The following is a 15,778-nucleotide window of genomic DNA, read 5'->3' on the forward strand; positions in this document are numbered from 1 at the left end:
GACTTCCTGTTTTTCAGAACCGATGAGATGTTTAAAAGAATTTCAAAGAGCAATTAGGCTTTATGACCCAGATTTCCAGGACACTGAAATTCTTCTCTCAGAATTATTTTCAAAATAGGAAAAACAATTCATTGATGAAACAAGAAACAATCCAAATGTAATATGGCCAGAGGAAGGAAACTAAGACCCAAGGAGGACAGAAAGAAATAGGTACAAGAGTTGATCATTATTTTCTTCTGTACTATCCCCATCTCCAAATGTGCCATCATTGCTGACCATGGAGTAGAATTTATATTTCCATCTTCTATGTCAGATTTTGGAGAAATAAATAGCAACTCTTTTCAAGTTTATATTTTTAAGAGGTAAATTTCTATGAATATATATTTATTATCTAAATAATTCACTTTCCTTCTATTTTCTTACTAAGAGCTATCTCTTATCTCTTATCATAGAGATTTTTTTTAAAGGAATGAAAAATAATTCTGGAAAATGGACTAACATATTTAAACAGTTTTCTTGTTACCTGTACTATTCCTGTGGAAATTGGTGCTCCGAAGAAGAAGTATTTTCTTTTATCTCTTCTTTGGGGTCAAGTTTGGTCATTATAAATTTCTGGCATTCAGTTGAGTTTTTTGTTGTTATTTCCACCATTGTAGTCATTGTCTCCATTGTTTCTCTGGTTCTGCTGACATCACTTCACATTACTTCTAGTAAGTCTTCCACTGCTTCTCTGTCTTCATTACATTCATTATTTCTTACAGCACAAAAATATTCCATTATTTTCACATATCAAGGAGTTTTTGGCAGGGAGGGATGTACTCTTCTAGGATGGAAAGTCAAATCCTTTCTTAGCCTCTCCAAGGAGAACCTGGGAATCACCCGATTTAGCCGCCTTTTCTTTCTGTTTTTGGACTTCCCTTGAGAAGGGCATGAGAATGCCCATGGTTATATAGTTCAGATACTCCTGCAGCATGGTCTCCCCATAAGTGTGGATCAGACAAGGAGCTCCAACTGAGGGCCCAGCCCCCAGTAGCATTCATCCATGAGCTGAAGGCTGTGACATTCTGAGCCTGTGGGACCTCTCGTTACAATGTTAGAAACCATGACACATTTGGAAGAGGATGTTGTGATTTTACAGATGATTTTTACCACCATAAATGGATCTCAAGAACTTAGCACTTCTGGCCCAGGTGAGGAAAATGGGGACTCAACTCCTTGGGCTGTTTTTTTTCTACTTCTCTCTTGGGGTATAGCTGGGGCCATTCAAGGTGGCACTTAGACCACCTCAGAAGCTCAGCCTGGGCCTCCTGGAGAAGGAAAGCAGCCACATGGCTCTGAGCAAAGTCTTGGCAGCCTTAGAAACCAAGGAGCTCCAGGCCCTGGGCCAGGAGGAACTGAGACAGTGTCTATGGCCAAGATTCCAGGGAGCCGGGACTCCTGTGGGCAGCAGCAGCCAGTCACCCAAATGGCTTTGATGAAATCCAGAAGTCCCAGGCTTCAGGGCCAGTAATATATTGGCAGCCCTACGCTTTTAGCTTAGCAAACACTGGACTTTGAATGGAAAAAAGAATGAGCCATCAAGAGAGGAAAGACCTGACCCCACCACACAACAGTTTCTCTGTCCCTTTAGGATGGGCACCCTTGGGGGAAGGATGAAGGGCAAAGGCCAGTGTGCAGCTGGTGAATGGCAGGAGGAGATGGCAAATCCTTGTGAGATTAGGCATAATTTCTTCCACCCACATTTTCCAAGTAAACTTTCACCTGTGTTATCTTTCCCCACCCCCTGGCCTGCTTCTCTGGAGGAGGATAGAATTTCTGCTTCTCTTTGCAGAGATCAGCAGTTACAGCTGCAGAAGAGAGAGCTTGGCCTCCCACAGACCCAGAGCAGCATCTAGTTTCCTTTGTCACCAGTGGGACCTGCACTGTCTCGGCACCTGCCCTGTCTTCCCCTGCTGGGCCAGTCTCAGTCCACTCTCCCACGGCCATCTTTTGGTCATTGGTCATCTCTCTCTCTCTCCCTCACTCTCATTCCTGATCTGACCAGGACCCAGATGGCGAACCCAGAGACCTCCAAGGATATTTCTCTTTTCCAAGGTATTCGCATGATGTTCTATGCATTGAAGCCCAATGAAACCTCTTTCCGGAGCCTAGAAGAGGTGCCTGAATATGTGCAACAGGTAAGACCTGGGGGCAGAAGGTAGATATTCTCCCTAATACAAAAAGACACAGAGATATAGAGTTATATAGAGAGAGAAGTAAAGAGATTCAGAGATGGAGACATACAGATGCAAAGATGGAGACAGAAAAGAAGAAAGACAAACATGGGGGTGTAGTATTTAAAATTAGTTTCTCTGCTAAAGGTATTATATTTTATGAGGTTTGTTAAAGGTTAAGAAATAAAGAAAATACAAAATGAGAAAGCACATGCCTAGGAGGGCCAAAAGGCCCATTCAACTTACATTACATCATAAGAGATGCATCTGCTTGGAAGCAGAAGTAGGAAGAGAGAGACAGTAGGCTTTACAGCCTAGTAATTGAAATTGTCATTAATTTTTTATTATATATATGTGTGTATATATATATATATATATATATATATATATACAATTAATTAAAATAATTAAGTTTCAAAATTGATCTCACCCTGGTGGGGATCTCAGTGAGAGTAGAGGGCATCTTGGGAACTAGAGCAAGGATTTCTGGGGATTGAAGTCTGGTGTTAAAATCTCCATTTTTACAATTCTTCCATTTGATCTTTTTGGAAAAAGATTTTCCCCAAAGGATCATGAAAACGTAATCAACTTAAGGATTACAATAATTTGAGGATAAGAGGAAAAGTACAGAGCCAATAGTTGCTAGATGCATTGACAAAACCAGTTAGGGGGTAGGCAGTTTCCTTTGGCATGAAAATATACATACAAATAAATGTTCAATCAACCACACCCAAAGTTTATCCTTGATCTTCTTGTGCAGCTTGTGGTCTGGAGGCTTCTTCATGGTGTCTTCCCCAACAGTTCAGTTTCTGGATTCGGAGAGGTAGCATCTTTCTTTACCTAAAATCCTTCTTAAAAGGAATTTAAACTTTGCAATTTAAAATAATAATATTTTTACATTTCCCCGTGAAGAGGGTGATTGGAAAACACAGGATCACTTAGGGATGCATGGCTGAGTTATGATATATGTGAATCAATTGGCAAGAGAAATTAAAAAGACATCAGAAAAATCCAAATAAAAAATAATTTCTGGATGAAAATATAGACTATCAAAATCTTATGTGTAAAAATCCTAAGTAAAGGAAAAATAAATCTATAACAGGTCCTTCAATCAGGGCCCAATTAAAATGATCTAAGCAATGATGCATTTACCCAGTCAGTAGCCAGGACTACAGAAAGTTTACCACACTATGAAAAGATAGAAAAGGGACTACATTATAGAAGCCAAGTAGGAGCCAAGTTTGGAATACTTGTCTGAAAGCATTTTTACAAAGAGTGAATGTGGATACAAGGAAGGTCTATGTCATTCATAAAGTGTGTTACACATAGCAACCTTGAGTCTTCACACTAGGTTCAAGTCCTTTGTATTGGCTTGAAAGTGCATCAATCCATCCTGGATTGGCTTATGTTTGGCCCTATGCAATGGCTCTTTTGTGTATATCTTGTCCTGGAATCAGACAAAATTATTAATAAAAATTTTTCAACAATTAGTGGCATCATTTTTATAGTTTCAAACTTTAAGGCATGCATTAGCAAATGTATTTTAAACTTATATTACTGCAAAATCAAAAGGTTAAAGAAAATCTTAATGCTGGTGACATGTGCTTCAAATATAAAAAGGAGAGAAAAAAACTGAAATAGTATATTGGACATGCAAAAAATATAATAAAAAGAGTTTTTAAAAAATTCAAAAATATAGCTTATAATCATTGACACACTGTGTCAGCTAAGAAAATATAGAATACAAGGTTTCTCACCAAAAATGAGATCCATTTCTTCTTCATATCTGGCCTTGATCCACTGTGAATTTCACAAGGTAACAGTTTTTTTTTAAATAAAGAACAGTAGTATAAATATGTAGATATCAGTATCCCCAAAATTCTTAATAGCCCAATTAATTACAATAACAAACAAACACACTGTCATATTTCACATGAGTGGCTATATGGCATTTTTAAAAGTCTATGAATTGATGGATATTTGTCACAATTTTTACAAATGTAGCAAATCTTTCAACCTTGGTAAACATATTTTTAAACAAAGTAAAATCCATTTTGGGTTTTAGAACATCATCAAGAAATCTAGATATCATTCTGGTGGAAGTTAAGTAGTGAGCTGAAGAGTTATAAATGAGATGCTCCTTTTTTTGGAGGCTTCTAGGGGTACATGCCCTGGGATTAACTGCCCAACTTCCATTCACATTTTTAGAAATGCGGGAGTTGGGGTTTAAATTTGTATTTCACTTTAGCTATTAGAATGGGTCTTACCTCGTGTTAGGGGCAGGTAAAAATGACCAGTGATTGTTAAGAAAAATTCTAAAAATCATGTCTAAAAAACCCTTAAAATTGATTTGGGATAATTAGCTCTTTAATTTTTCCAAAGGTTGTTGTAGTACTTTTCTGATGGAGTCCATCTATTCTCTATGTGACAATTTAGAAAGTCAAAAATAGAAAAGCTGTTTTTTTTTAAAAATATGGGCTTATTCAATAATATTTGTTCAATATGCTTATAGGGGAAAAGCAACAGAATATAACAGTAGTTAAAACTCAGTACATTAAAATGATTCAGTATAACAGATAGTATTGAATGCAGTAATATATGAACTGAAAACCATAAAGTTAGACCTTAAACAAAACAATCAGTAAATGCAATAGAAAACAGAGATTTTTATAAAACATTGGAGTCTGAAATGCCTTAAAAATATAACCTCCAGTCTCTTTAAAGTCCCTTGGATTTTTATCCATTTAGATGCCTATTGTCAGAAGGCAGATTGGTAATGGTTAGGCAATGGGGTTTAAATGACCCCAAGTGACTTGCTCAGAGTCTGTGTGAAGTGTCTGAGGTCAGATCCGCAGCCAGGACCTCCCGTCTCTGGGTCTGGCTCTCAATCCACTGAGTCACCCAGCTGCCCCCATAGTGAGGAAGCTCAAATTTGGCTAAAGAGTTGCAGGGAGCTGAATTTTGCCCCTGGATCACATGTGAGGTAAATGAAAGGATCAATGTAGTTAAAAGATATCCTTTTAGAGTAGTCATGATTTACCTTCCTGTTTGGAAAAGTCTCTTCCTTCTTTCCCTTTCTTTCTCCCCTCCTGTGATCCCCTGCCCCCAGTCCACGTGGAGGCTAATCATAGCCTAAGGGAAAAATACCCCCATTTTTTACTAGCTGGTTTTTGATCCTGAAGAAATTGGGTCAGCTACCAGCAGCCTGGGTGATGAGTCATCTGGGTTGGAGGCCAGAGGTGCGAGAATCAGCTGGGCCAGGTGATTGAGAGAAAGACCAGGAGCAGGAGCCACCGGGGTTTGGGTCACAGAAACAGGCAGGCAGAGGCGGGGGTCAGGGGGAGGCGGCAATAGCCAGGAGCAGGAGGAACAGGAACAGGTCCAGATTACAGGCAACAGTAGCCAGCAGCAGGAGCGAACCAAGCCAAGCCAGGCTGGGCCGACAGGAAAGCCAGTGCTCATCAAGATGTTTTTTTCTTAAAAAGCATCTTGGAGAGATGTGGCTTAAAAAACAAACTAGGCACTAGCTATTAAAGGCTGAACTTAGTTACAGTAGACAAAAGATCAGAAGATTGAGGGTATTTTGTTTTCTGAAAGTGGTTAGCCAAAACTATAGCATTTAAAATTAGTTTTTCTGCTAAAAGTATTATTTTTATGAGCTTTATTAAAGGTTAAGAAATGAAGAAAATACAAAATGAGTAAGCATGTGCCTAGGAGGGCCGAAAGGCCCATTCAGCTTACACTACATCATGAGAGATGCATCTGCTTGGAAGCAGAAGTAGGAAGAGAAAGACAGTAGGCTTTACAGCCAATTTAAATAGAAAAATTGATCTCACCCAGGTGGGAATCTCAGTGAGATTAGAGGGCATTTTGGGAAATAGAGCAAGGACTTCTGGGGATTGAAGTCCAGGGTTCAAATCTCCATTTTTACAGGGGTGGGGGAGAGACAGCAGATGGACCATAAGACATAGAGGCACAGAGTTACAGAGAGAGAGAGGCCAAGAGAGAGATGAAAAGAGATGTCAAAAGAGATAAAATATGGAGAGAGACAGAGGAGAGAGACAAATAAATGGACACACAGAGAGAAATAAATAACAGAGACAGACTGAAAGACAGAGAGGCAACGAATTACAGAAAGAGATAAAAAGATGGAGACAGAAGAGAGAGAGAGAGAGAGAGAGAGAGAGAGAGAGAGAGAGAGAGAGAGAGAGAGAGAGAGAGAGAGAGAGAGAGAGAAAGGTAGTCAATGTCCTAATACCACAGAGATTTTTTTATTATTGTTAAATATCACTATAAAAATTATGTGGTCACTGCAGGGATAGATACTAGCCTGTGATGTCATTGGCATTACAACCTCCTGGTTGAGGAAATTCCTTCTCCCTAGACAGATTGGCCCCTTCTTTCAAAATTAGCATAAAGAGTTGTCTGGAGCCCTGAGAATGTCTGTGACTTGGCCAGGATCATTCAGGAAATGAACCAAGTATTTTGGAAAAGACTAGGTAAAGAGGAAGGAAGGTCTGCTCTGAATCTCATCCTCAGCACCTAGTGGATTTATGACCTTGGCCAACACCCTGTGCTCCTTTGTCCCTCAATTTCTCCATTTTTGCATTGGCTGTAGCTTACAGGGTTGTTTTGAGGATCCTCAGTGATAATACAAAGTCTACAAACAAACTTTAAAGTACAAGATGGATGTTGGCTTCTGTGGTCATTAAACATTAACCACACAATCCTCTGTGATGTATCTTCTCTGTAGCAGGCACTTTCTTAGGCCTGGCGATATAAGAACACTAGGGAAAGAAGGGCTGCCCTTTAAGAGCTTATATTCTTTGGTGGGGGGGGGGCACAGGATATTCGCCTGTGGATGGAGAGCCAATAGGTTTGAGATTTATTTCCACCAAAAGTGCTAGTTGGGGAAGGCATCGCATGAGCCAAGTCTTAAAGGAAAGAAGGGAAGCGATTCTAAATGGTGAAGATGAGGAGGGATAGTATTTTAGGCAGGAGGGGCAGCTAACACAAAGGGCAGGGATGGAGAATGGAGTGTGGTAGAAGAGGAATAAGAATGAATAATAACAAACAACTCACAGTTTTATATCACTTTATAGTTTGCCAAGAACTTTGTAAATATTGCCTCACTTCATCCTCACAACAATCGCATGAGGCTAATGCTGTTATTCTCCCCATTTTACAAATGAGGAGACCAAGGCAAACCAAGAGTAAATGAACTGCCAAGGATCATAAAGCTAATAAATGCCCAAGGTAGGATTTGAACTCAGGTGTTTCTGATTCTAGTCTCAGCACTCTATCCAGTGTGGTGCCCCCAGCTACCTGGGAAAACGGATTTGAAGGTGGGGATCTTGGACACAGGAACAAATCTTGCCTGTTGTACTTATTAGCCATGTGACCATGGGCAAGCATGGGCTTCAGAATGGCCATCTATTAAAGGAGGGTGGGGCGGGGCAGGCTGATAATACTTAAAATACTTTATGGCAAGTCCAAACATAATCGTAGAAAATTTGCCCTGGAAATGTGGAAGCCTCATCAGTTCCATCCGTTCTCCTCGTCATCTCATCTTTCTAAGAACTGATGGGCAGAAATGGGCTGACGCCCGTGCGTGTGTCCAATCCCCGGTCCATCCGGGATGTTTTTGTTCTCTTTGCTCATTGCTGTTCTTGTTGTCAGTCCCAGATGTGATACAATTGAAGAATTATCCCAAACCCTGCTGGTGGCTAGCCCTGTCCAGGCTCTGCCACCGGGAGGTCTGTGCACAAGGAGCCCAGGTTGAGTGCTCTTGCCTCCCAGGCTATGGAGAGGACTGGTTGATAGTTAATGGTAAATGCATGTCTGCCAACTGCAAGATGCTTTCCCCTTTCCTCTTTCCTCTGGTGGAAGCCCAGATTCCTGAATTCTGAGCATGCCAACTGGTTGAGTCTAAGTCTTTCTCTCCCAGGCTGACCTCAGACCAAGTTTTCTCTGACATTCCTCACTGTTCAGAACCACTTTTCAATCCCGGGTGCTGGCGGGGAATGAAAGTGGAAACAACCAGAATTAGAGCCGGACATATCCAAGCCCCACACCCTCGCTGAGCTGTTCTTACGGCATTCACCAGCTCAGGCCAGAAGGAGACAACAACAGCACAGGAAGGAGAATGTTCTTCGGAGCTGGCTTTGGACGAGTTCAGAATTGCTGACCCACTTCCAAGAGTTTGGATTCTTTGGAAAATGGAGCCCATGTTCAAACCCCCTTCTGGATCGCCCTCTCCTAGGCTTTTTTCTAATGTGAGAAGAGAAAGAAAAATGAATTTTTCATTAGAAGAGGCCAGGCCTATTGACAATTCTCCTACAGAAACATTTTCTTTTAGTTACAAGAAATAACTTCACATTCACATACAACTGTCTGCAGACACCTTTCCTCAGAATTCTCCTGCGAGGTAGGGAGTGTAAATAGTAAGCTCATCCCTCCAACCTCCTGCCATTTTGCAAATGGGGAAACAGAGGCCCTATGAGGTAAGACAGCCTACTCATGTAGGAACTCCCTACAAAAGATGCCATACCATGTTTCTTCACTTGAGTCCCAAAGCTCTTTCCCTTGACTCCTAGCCATCCCTAACATGGAACTGATAGAATGAACCCTTACCAAGATAAGGCTACTTAAATAAAGATGTTTCCTTAAATAAACTTGCAAGAAAAATTGCTGAAAATATTTTCTCTTTAATTTTAAATGTTAAGTAATTTTATTATATCTGTATATATACATATATATTATAAAATTAAATAATTTAAATGACTCTACCCATCCATGCAATGGAAATGTGGGAAAATCAACCATGTGACCATTCAATCCTCCAATAGTCCCTCCTTCTATGGTCTTGGTTGGTTTCATTTAAGTCACAGCATTTCAGAATTAGGAATTCACAGATCATCGTGACTATCCTTTAACTCAGCAGGGACATCACTCTCCCCCCACATCTAAATGTTGTGTTCTATAATATCTGGATTTTCTTGTCTTTTTAGACAACTTGGAACCTTCTATTTTATAATCATATAATTAAGACTTGACTGGCAGCATAATAAAGTGAATCTAGCCTCAGATCTGGGAAGACCTGAGTTCAAATCTTTTCTTTGATGTATTTTAGCTGTCTGACCATGAGCAAATCTCTTAAACTCTCAGTAGCTCAGAAAACCCACCAAGACCAGAAGCTACAGAGAAGACATTGTTCTTCATTGGCAGAGGAAATCTCATCAAGAATGCTCTTCATGCAAGCAGCCATAAGTCTGATCTTCTTGCTCAAAAAAAGGCTTTAGTGTCTTTTACTCCCCAAAATAGCCATATTGCTTTTCCAAACTCAAAAGGACAACTTGAGCAGATGCTTGTTCCATATCCCATGTGTTTCTTTTCCACAATGAAGAGAAGTTTGCTCAGGGAGGCCAAAAAACCTGACAATTCCAGGTGTGTTGTTTGCTCTACACAAATGTCTCTTTCCTGGAATTTCCTTTGCAGGCAACACCATTTTTCTTTTCCCTGATGCTACTCGAGTTGGTTGTCAGCTGGATCCTCAAAGGGAAGCCTGTGGGACGAGTGTATGATGTTTTAACTTCCGTCTCTTCAGGTGTCCTGTATCAGCTTCCAAGGTGGGAGAGATCTTTTAGTTGTTTTTTGTTTTCTTTTTAATTTAAATTTTCTATTTTCCATGTTACACAGAGGTACAATTTTTAATAATTGTTTTCTGACATTTTGGGATTTATGCTGCCCTTTTCCCTCCCTCTCCTATTCCTCTCTGAGATGGCAGATAATATAAATTATACACGTGCTAACATTCAGTACATATTTCCATGTCTGTCATGTTGGGAAAGAAGACACATGTTGCTTAAACAAGAACAAAAAAGTCATCAAGTAAATCAAGTGAGGAGTGGCATGCTTTAATCTGCATTCAGACTCCATCTGTTTCTTCTCTGACAATGGATAGCCAGCCTTCTTCTGCACGACTCCTTTGGAGGTGTCCTGTATCTTTCCTTTGCTGATGAGAGTTACATCATTCATAGTTGATCATTGTACATTATTGATGTTACCGTGTACAGTGTTCTCCTGGTTCTGCTCACTTCACTCTGAATCAGTTCATGTATGTCTTTCCAGCATTTTCTTAATCATGCTGCTTGTCATTTATTGTAGCACAATAATATTTCATTACAATCCTGTGCCACAGCTTGATCGGCCATTCCCCAAAGGACATCCCTTCAGTTTTCAATTCTTTGTCATCAAAAAAGGAGCTGCTATAAATATCTCTGTACAAGTAGGTCCTTTCCCCACTATCTTTAATCTCTGAGATACAGACTTATGAGTGGTATTGCCAGCTCAAAGGGTATGAATAGTTTGATGGCCCTTTGGACTTGCTTCCAAATTGCTCTCCAGGATGGTTCGGTGAGTAAAGAGGCCAGTTCCACCAACAATGTATTAATGCCCCAACATTCCCACATTCCCTCCAACATTTAACATTTGTCTTTTTTGTTCACATTAGCCAATCTGATAGGTGTGAGGTTGTACCTCAGAGTTGTTTTAATATGCAGTTAGTTCTCTAATTAAATGTGACTTGGAGCATTTTTTTCACATGACAAAAGATAATTTAAATCTCTTCATTTGAGAACTGTCTGTACCTATCTTATGTTCATTTTTCATTTGGGGAATGAATTGTATTCTTCTAAATTTGATTCAGTTCTCTATATAGTTGAGAAATGAGATGTTGCTTGAGATACTTGTTATATATTTTCCCCCCAGTTTTTTCTTTCCAAGATCCTTTAGTTGTATTGAATAAATACCTCTATTCCAAAAACAAAAGAAAAATAAAGTGGTTTATTACATGCAAACAATATCTAGGTTATAGCTATTAGTGGCAAAATTGGCTATGGCTTGACAATCTAGAAAATTCATCGGTCTGGGGGGCATTCAGATAGACATGTCATCTGGGGTATTCAGAACCTCAGTTTGGTTATACTTTCCCTTTTCTTCCCCTGAATACCGACGCCATACATTAAAGTCTCCATTATGATACAGGCCAAAAAAAGAGGCAACATCAACTGAGCCAGTGATTACATCTGACAGAGCATGTAATATTCTGCTTCCATAGACACCAACTTGAAACTTGAAAGGATAGAAACATTGGTTTGTTTGCTTCTCCTATCATCTGTTCTCTGAGGTCAAGACAAGTAATAACTACTCTGACTACATTTCAGTGGCATTTTCATCATTATATGTTCCTCCTGGTTCTGCTTACTTTGTCCTGGATGAGCGCATTTAAGATCTTAAACCCAGACTTGGAAGGGACCTCAGAAGCCCTATAGTCTAAACCCCACTATTCACACAATGTGTCTCTGAATTCTTCATAATTATTGTTTTTTGCTGTGAATAATATATACTATTTTCATTTGCTATGATTGGTTTACCTATCCCCCAGTCAATAGTACCCACATTTGTGGCTGTTTGTTTTACCTTTTCCTCCCCTGGAAATAAATACTTCTGTGAAAATTTTGATTTATTTGGGATACACATATGTGTGTGTATGTGTGTGTGTATGTGTGTGTGTGAGTGTGTGAGTGTGTGTGTGTGTGTGTGTGTGTGTGAGAGAGAGAGAGAGAGAGAGAGAGAGAGAGAGAGAGAGAGAGAGAGAGAGAGAGAGAGAGAGAGAGAGAGAGAGAGAGAGAGAGAGAGAGAGAGAGAGAGAGAGAGAGAGAGAGAGAGAGAGAGAGAGAGAAATAAACCTTGGCACCTATGCTCAGAAGTGGAATGACTAGGATTTCCAGATACTCTTTCTCTTGAAAAATTCTGTTCAATTACAATAATTTATCAAATGTCAGTCTATTGGATGCAAGGTGCCATGCAAGGTATGGTGGTTGTGGTGGTGGTGCCAAAGCTAGAAAGAAATTCCTGACCTCCAAGCACTTATACCTGTGGAGGAAACTCTATGTTCCCAGAAAAGAAAATACCAAATAGTATTTGGTCCATCTGAAGGGATAATTTGGGGTGTGTGGGACCAGGTGGGTGATGGTCAAGAGATTTAGAGAGAAAACTACCTGAGCTGAGCCCGGAAAGAGGAATCTTGCCATTGAGTCATTTTGGTTGTGTCCCCCATTCTGGGGCTTCCTGGGTGCGTCCTCCACAGAAAGTGGAGGGAGAGATATTCTAGACTTGACAAAGCAAGCACGAGGGCCGCAAGTAGACCACTTGAGGTAGAAGGTGTGACCTTGAAAATATGGTTTTCAAGACTGTGAATTGCCCAAACTTTACACGTGATTTTTAGTGTTTTGATTTAAATAAAAATAAGTGGTCGCCATGGGAAAAATTCCCAAATATGAAAATACCCAAGTCAGCTGGGCTTTATGGAAATTTTAATTAATACAAATGAAGGAATTAAGGAAAGGGATAGAGAATAAGAGAAATATAGTAAGAAGGGCCTAGGCCAAAATGGCCTAAGCCTGAGCCTTAAGCGCGACTAGTCAGTCATTAATCACTCACCACAAGATCGTCCTAAAGCAAGCTCCAAACCTCTAAACTCCATCTCCAACTACGAACTCCAACTAGTCTGAACTCCAACCCCTCAATTTCGAACTCTCCTTCCTTTTAAAGAAATTTTTCTCATGTCACCTCCCCTAAAATTTCACATCTACCAATGACAGTAGATGTTTTCCCCAGGAATGACCATTCTTAGTTCACCTCTCTCTCTAGTTCTCACCTTCTCTGATTAGATTATATTTTAAGAGTGTTTCAGATATCTTTGCTAAGCTTGCCCTTTGTAAGTTGCTTGACATTTTAGTGATTAATTTAACCTTTATAGGTACTTAGCACCCTTTTATATTAGATCTAAAATTAGACCTAGCTTAAGCTTCTAGCTTCACTATAAGTATGAGTTGGGGACTTTTCATTGTTCAGTAAGGAATTTTACAACTTTATCTTCCCCTAAGGCACTGTTTGAGCAGGGTAGAGACAATTTAAAGTTCTCAATACATTCCTGACTAAGTACCTCCATTGTTTAAAATAGGGAATAGCTTAACCAAATCTTCTAAGGTACAGTCTGAGCAATTTTAAGATTCACAATCACCCCTGATGATCACTGGGAGACTAGTCTCCCCATTGATTATTTAACCTAGTCATCTTGTAGTCCTAAAGCACTTTTAACTACAGATGCATACAATATTCAATTTTCCAAGAGGAAATTAGAGTAGTTAGGGAGGAATAGAAAGAAAGAAAGCAAAATCAATGTTTTGCTAGGCACATTGACAGAAAGCCAAATTAGGGACAGTCCCCTTTGGCATAAAAGTATACGTTTACAATAAATGTTCAATCAAACTTCAGTTCAATCAACCACACCCAAAATTCATTCTTGATCTACTTGATGTAGTGTGGGTTTTCCAGCATCTTTATGCAACAGTTCATTCTCTGGATTTAGGAGTTAGTAAGCTTCTTCCTTGAAGATCTTTTCTCCAAACAAAATCAAAATCTTATATTTTTATAAAAATACAATCTCAAACAAAAAATACAAAATCTTGGATTTTAAATTAAAATACACCCCCCCAATGGGTGTTATAAAAAAAAAAAACATCCAGTTCAGCTCAGGATGGAATATTGAGTTATGGGGGTGTATGAGTCAATTATCAGAAGAAGAGAAAAACACAACCAAAACAATAAGGAAAAAATTCAAAATAGGCCCTTGTATAGGTCCAATTTAACGTAACTTTTACCCCATAAGTCTGTAGGACTGAATGCAGTAATATTTCACTTACCCATTTGCAGTCAGGACTATAAGAAGTTGCCATAATATAAGAAGAAAAAGAACTAGAATTCTATTTTGATAGGGAAGTGTCATTCCCTTGTCTCATTTTTTACATTCTCAGGGATATAAGGAGCCAGCATGATAGTCAAGTTTTGTACTTGTATGAGTACTTCGCAAAGAGTATAGATACAAGGAAGTCTTATGACTTAATATATGTCAAGCGTCGCAACCTCGAGTCTCACATTAGTATTTCTTTTGTGCTCTTTTTTGCACTATTCAGGTTAAGTCTGTGCTCCTTGTTTTTATCCCATTTCCTGGAATCATATACAAACATTAATCACAGTCCCATAATATTTTATCAATAAATGGCAGGTTCCCATAGTTTAAAGCTTTTTGGGTATGCATTGATATTATAGCAAGTATATATATATGTTAAACTTATATTACTGCAGAAAAATAATATTAATTGTATGTACCTTTAGTAGAAGAAATGAAAAAAAAAATCAAATATTCTAATCAAAATAAAAGGAAAGCAATAATAAAATAAGGGGGGAAAATCAGTAAGTCAATGTGTTCTTGAAAAACAGCATCCACTTGTCTATGGATTATTATCTCCAATTCATGTGATAGGATAGAGTCAATCAGTCTCAACAGAAAATGCTCTCTTTACACGTGAGCAATGAATCCTAAAGTCCTTCTCTCCAACCTTTATAGATGTTGGAGTAGTTAATATTTGGAATGGCCCTTCCCATGAAGGCTGAGTTGCTCCAGTATGCTTGAAATTATTATACTCTTTTTCTCCTGGGTTCTGGCCATGAAGAGAAAAATCTAGTGGTCTGCTTGTACTGCAGCTCCGGATTCATGAAGTTCACACAGTTTGTGCTGTAATTCCTGTATATAGGAAGCAATAGTAGTATCTCCCCAATAGTGATGTATATGCAGTGGAGAAAGGCTTAGCCTGTAAAGGCAGATGTCCAAAAAGCATCTCAAATGATGAGATGTATAGGTCTCCTCTAGGCCTGCTTCTAAGATAAAATAGGACCAGAGGAAGAATTTCAGGCTATTTAAATGTGTCTTTGTGCATAATTTTCCAATCATAGTTTTAAGTTCTTTGTTCATCCTCTCCACTTGGCCTGAGCTCTGGGGATAATATGGAATATGGAATTTGGGAGTTAGCAAGAATATATTTGATTTAGGACAGAATCAGTAAAATGATTTCCTCTATCTGAATCAATATGTGCTGGCAGGCCAAAGTGAGGAATAATTTCTTTTAAAAGTACCTTAGCAACAAAAGCCGCTGTGGCTTGCATCGCAGGGAATGCTTCAGGCCATCGGGTTAATTGATCTACAATGACTAGACAAAATTTATAATGTCCAGCCTTTGGCATTGTTATGAAATCTATCTGTAGATGTTCAAAAGGTATGTAAGCCAGAGGAATTCCACCAAAGGCTTTTCCACAAAATGCATGTTGGTTATATGCTTGGTAGGTAGAGCAGACTAAACACACTTTAGAGGGTATAGTAGTTATCTCAGGGGCTATCCATACTCTCTTAACAGAGTCAACGATGCCTTAAGTGCCAAAGTGACCATTCTTATGAATAGATTGGCAAATTTGGTGATAGAAACTTCTAGGGAGCAGGGGTTTTCCTTCAGATGACACCCATACTCCATTAAGTTGTTTTGCTTTGAATTTTTGTTTCCATTTTTTTACATCCTTTACATTATAGGAAAGTGATAAATTTAAGTCATCAGTGGTTGTTAATGTTAAAATTATTTCAGGTCCTTCTATGGCTGCTAGTTTTGCAG

At 39.2% G+C, this 15,778-nt stretch overlaps 1 protein-coding gene across 1 annotated transcript in view; it reads left to right on the forward strand.

Moving 5' to 3' along the window:
• The first annotated feature begins 1,837 nt into the window (after window positions 1-1,837).
• The window catches only part of AGMO (alkylglycerol monooxygenase), a 381,369-nt gene continuing 367,428 nt past the window's right edge, over window positions 1,838-15,778 (forward strand). The window contains exons 1-2 of the mRNA XM_007505432.2: window positions 1,838-2,177; window positions 9,711-9,841. Of these exons, the coding sequence (XP_007505494.1) occupies window positions 2,052-2,177; window positions 9,711-9,841 (257 nt within the window). The 5' untranslated portion in view covers window positions 1,838-2,051. The remainder of the gene's footprint in view (window positions 2,178-9,710; window positions 9,842-15,778) is intronic.

The sequence above is a fragment of the Monodelphis domestica genome, chromosome 5 (assembly GCF_027887165.1).
Source record: "Monodelphis domestica isolate mMonDom1 chromosome 5, mMonDom1.pri, whole genome shotgun sequence".
In the NCBI taxonomy this organism is placed as follows: domain Eukaryota; kingdom Metazoa; phylum Chordata; class Mammalia; order Didelphimorphia; family Didelphidae; genus Monodelphis; species Monodelphis domestica.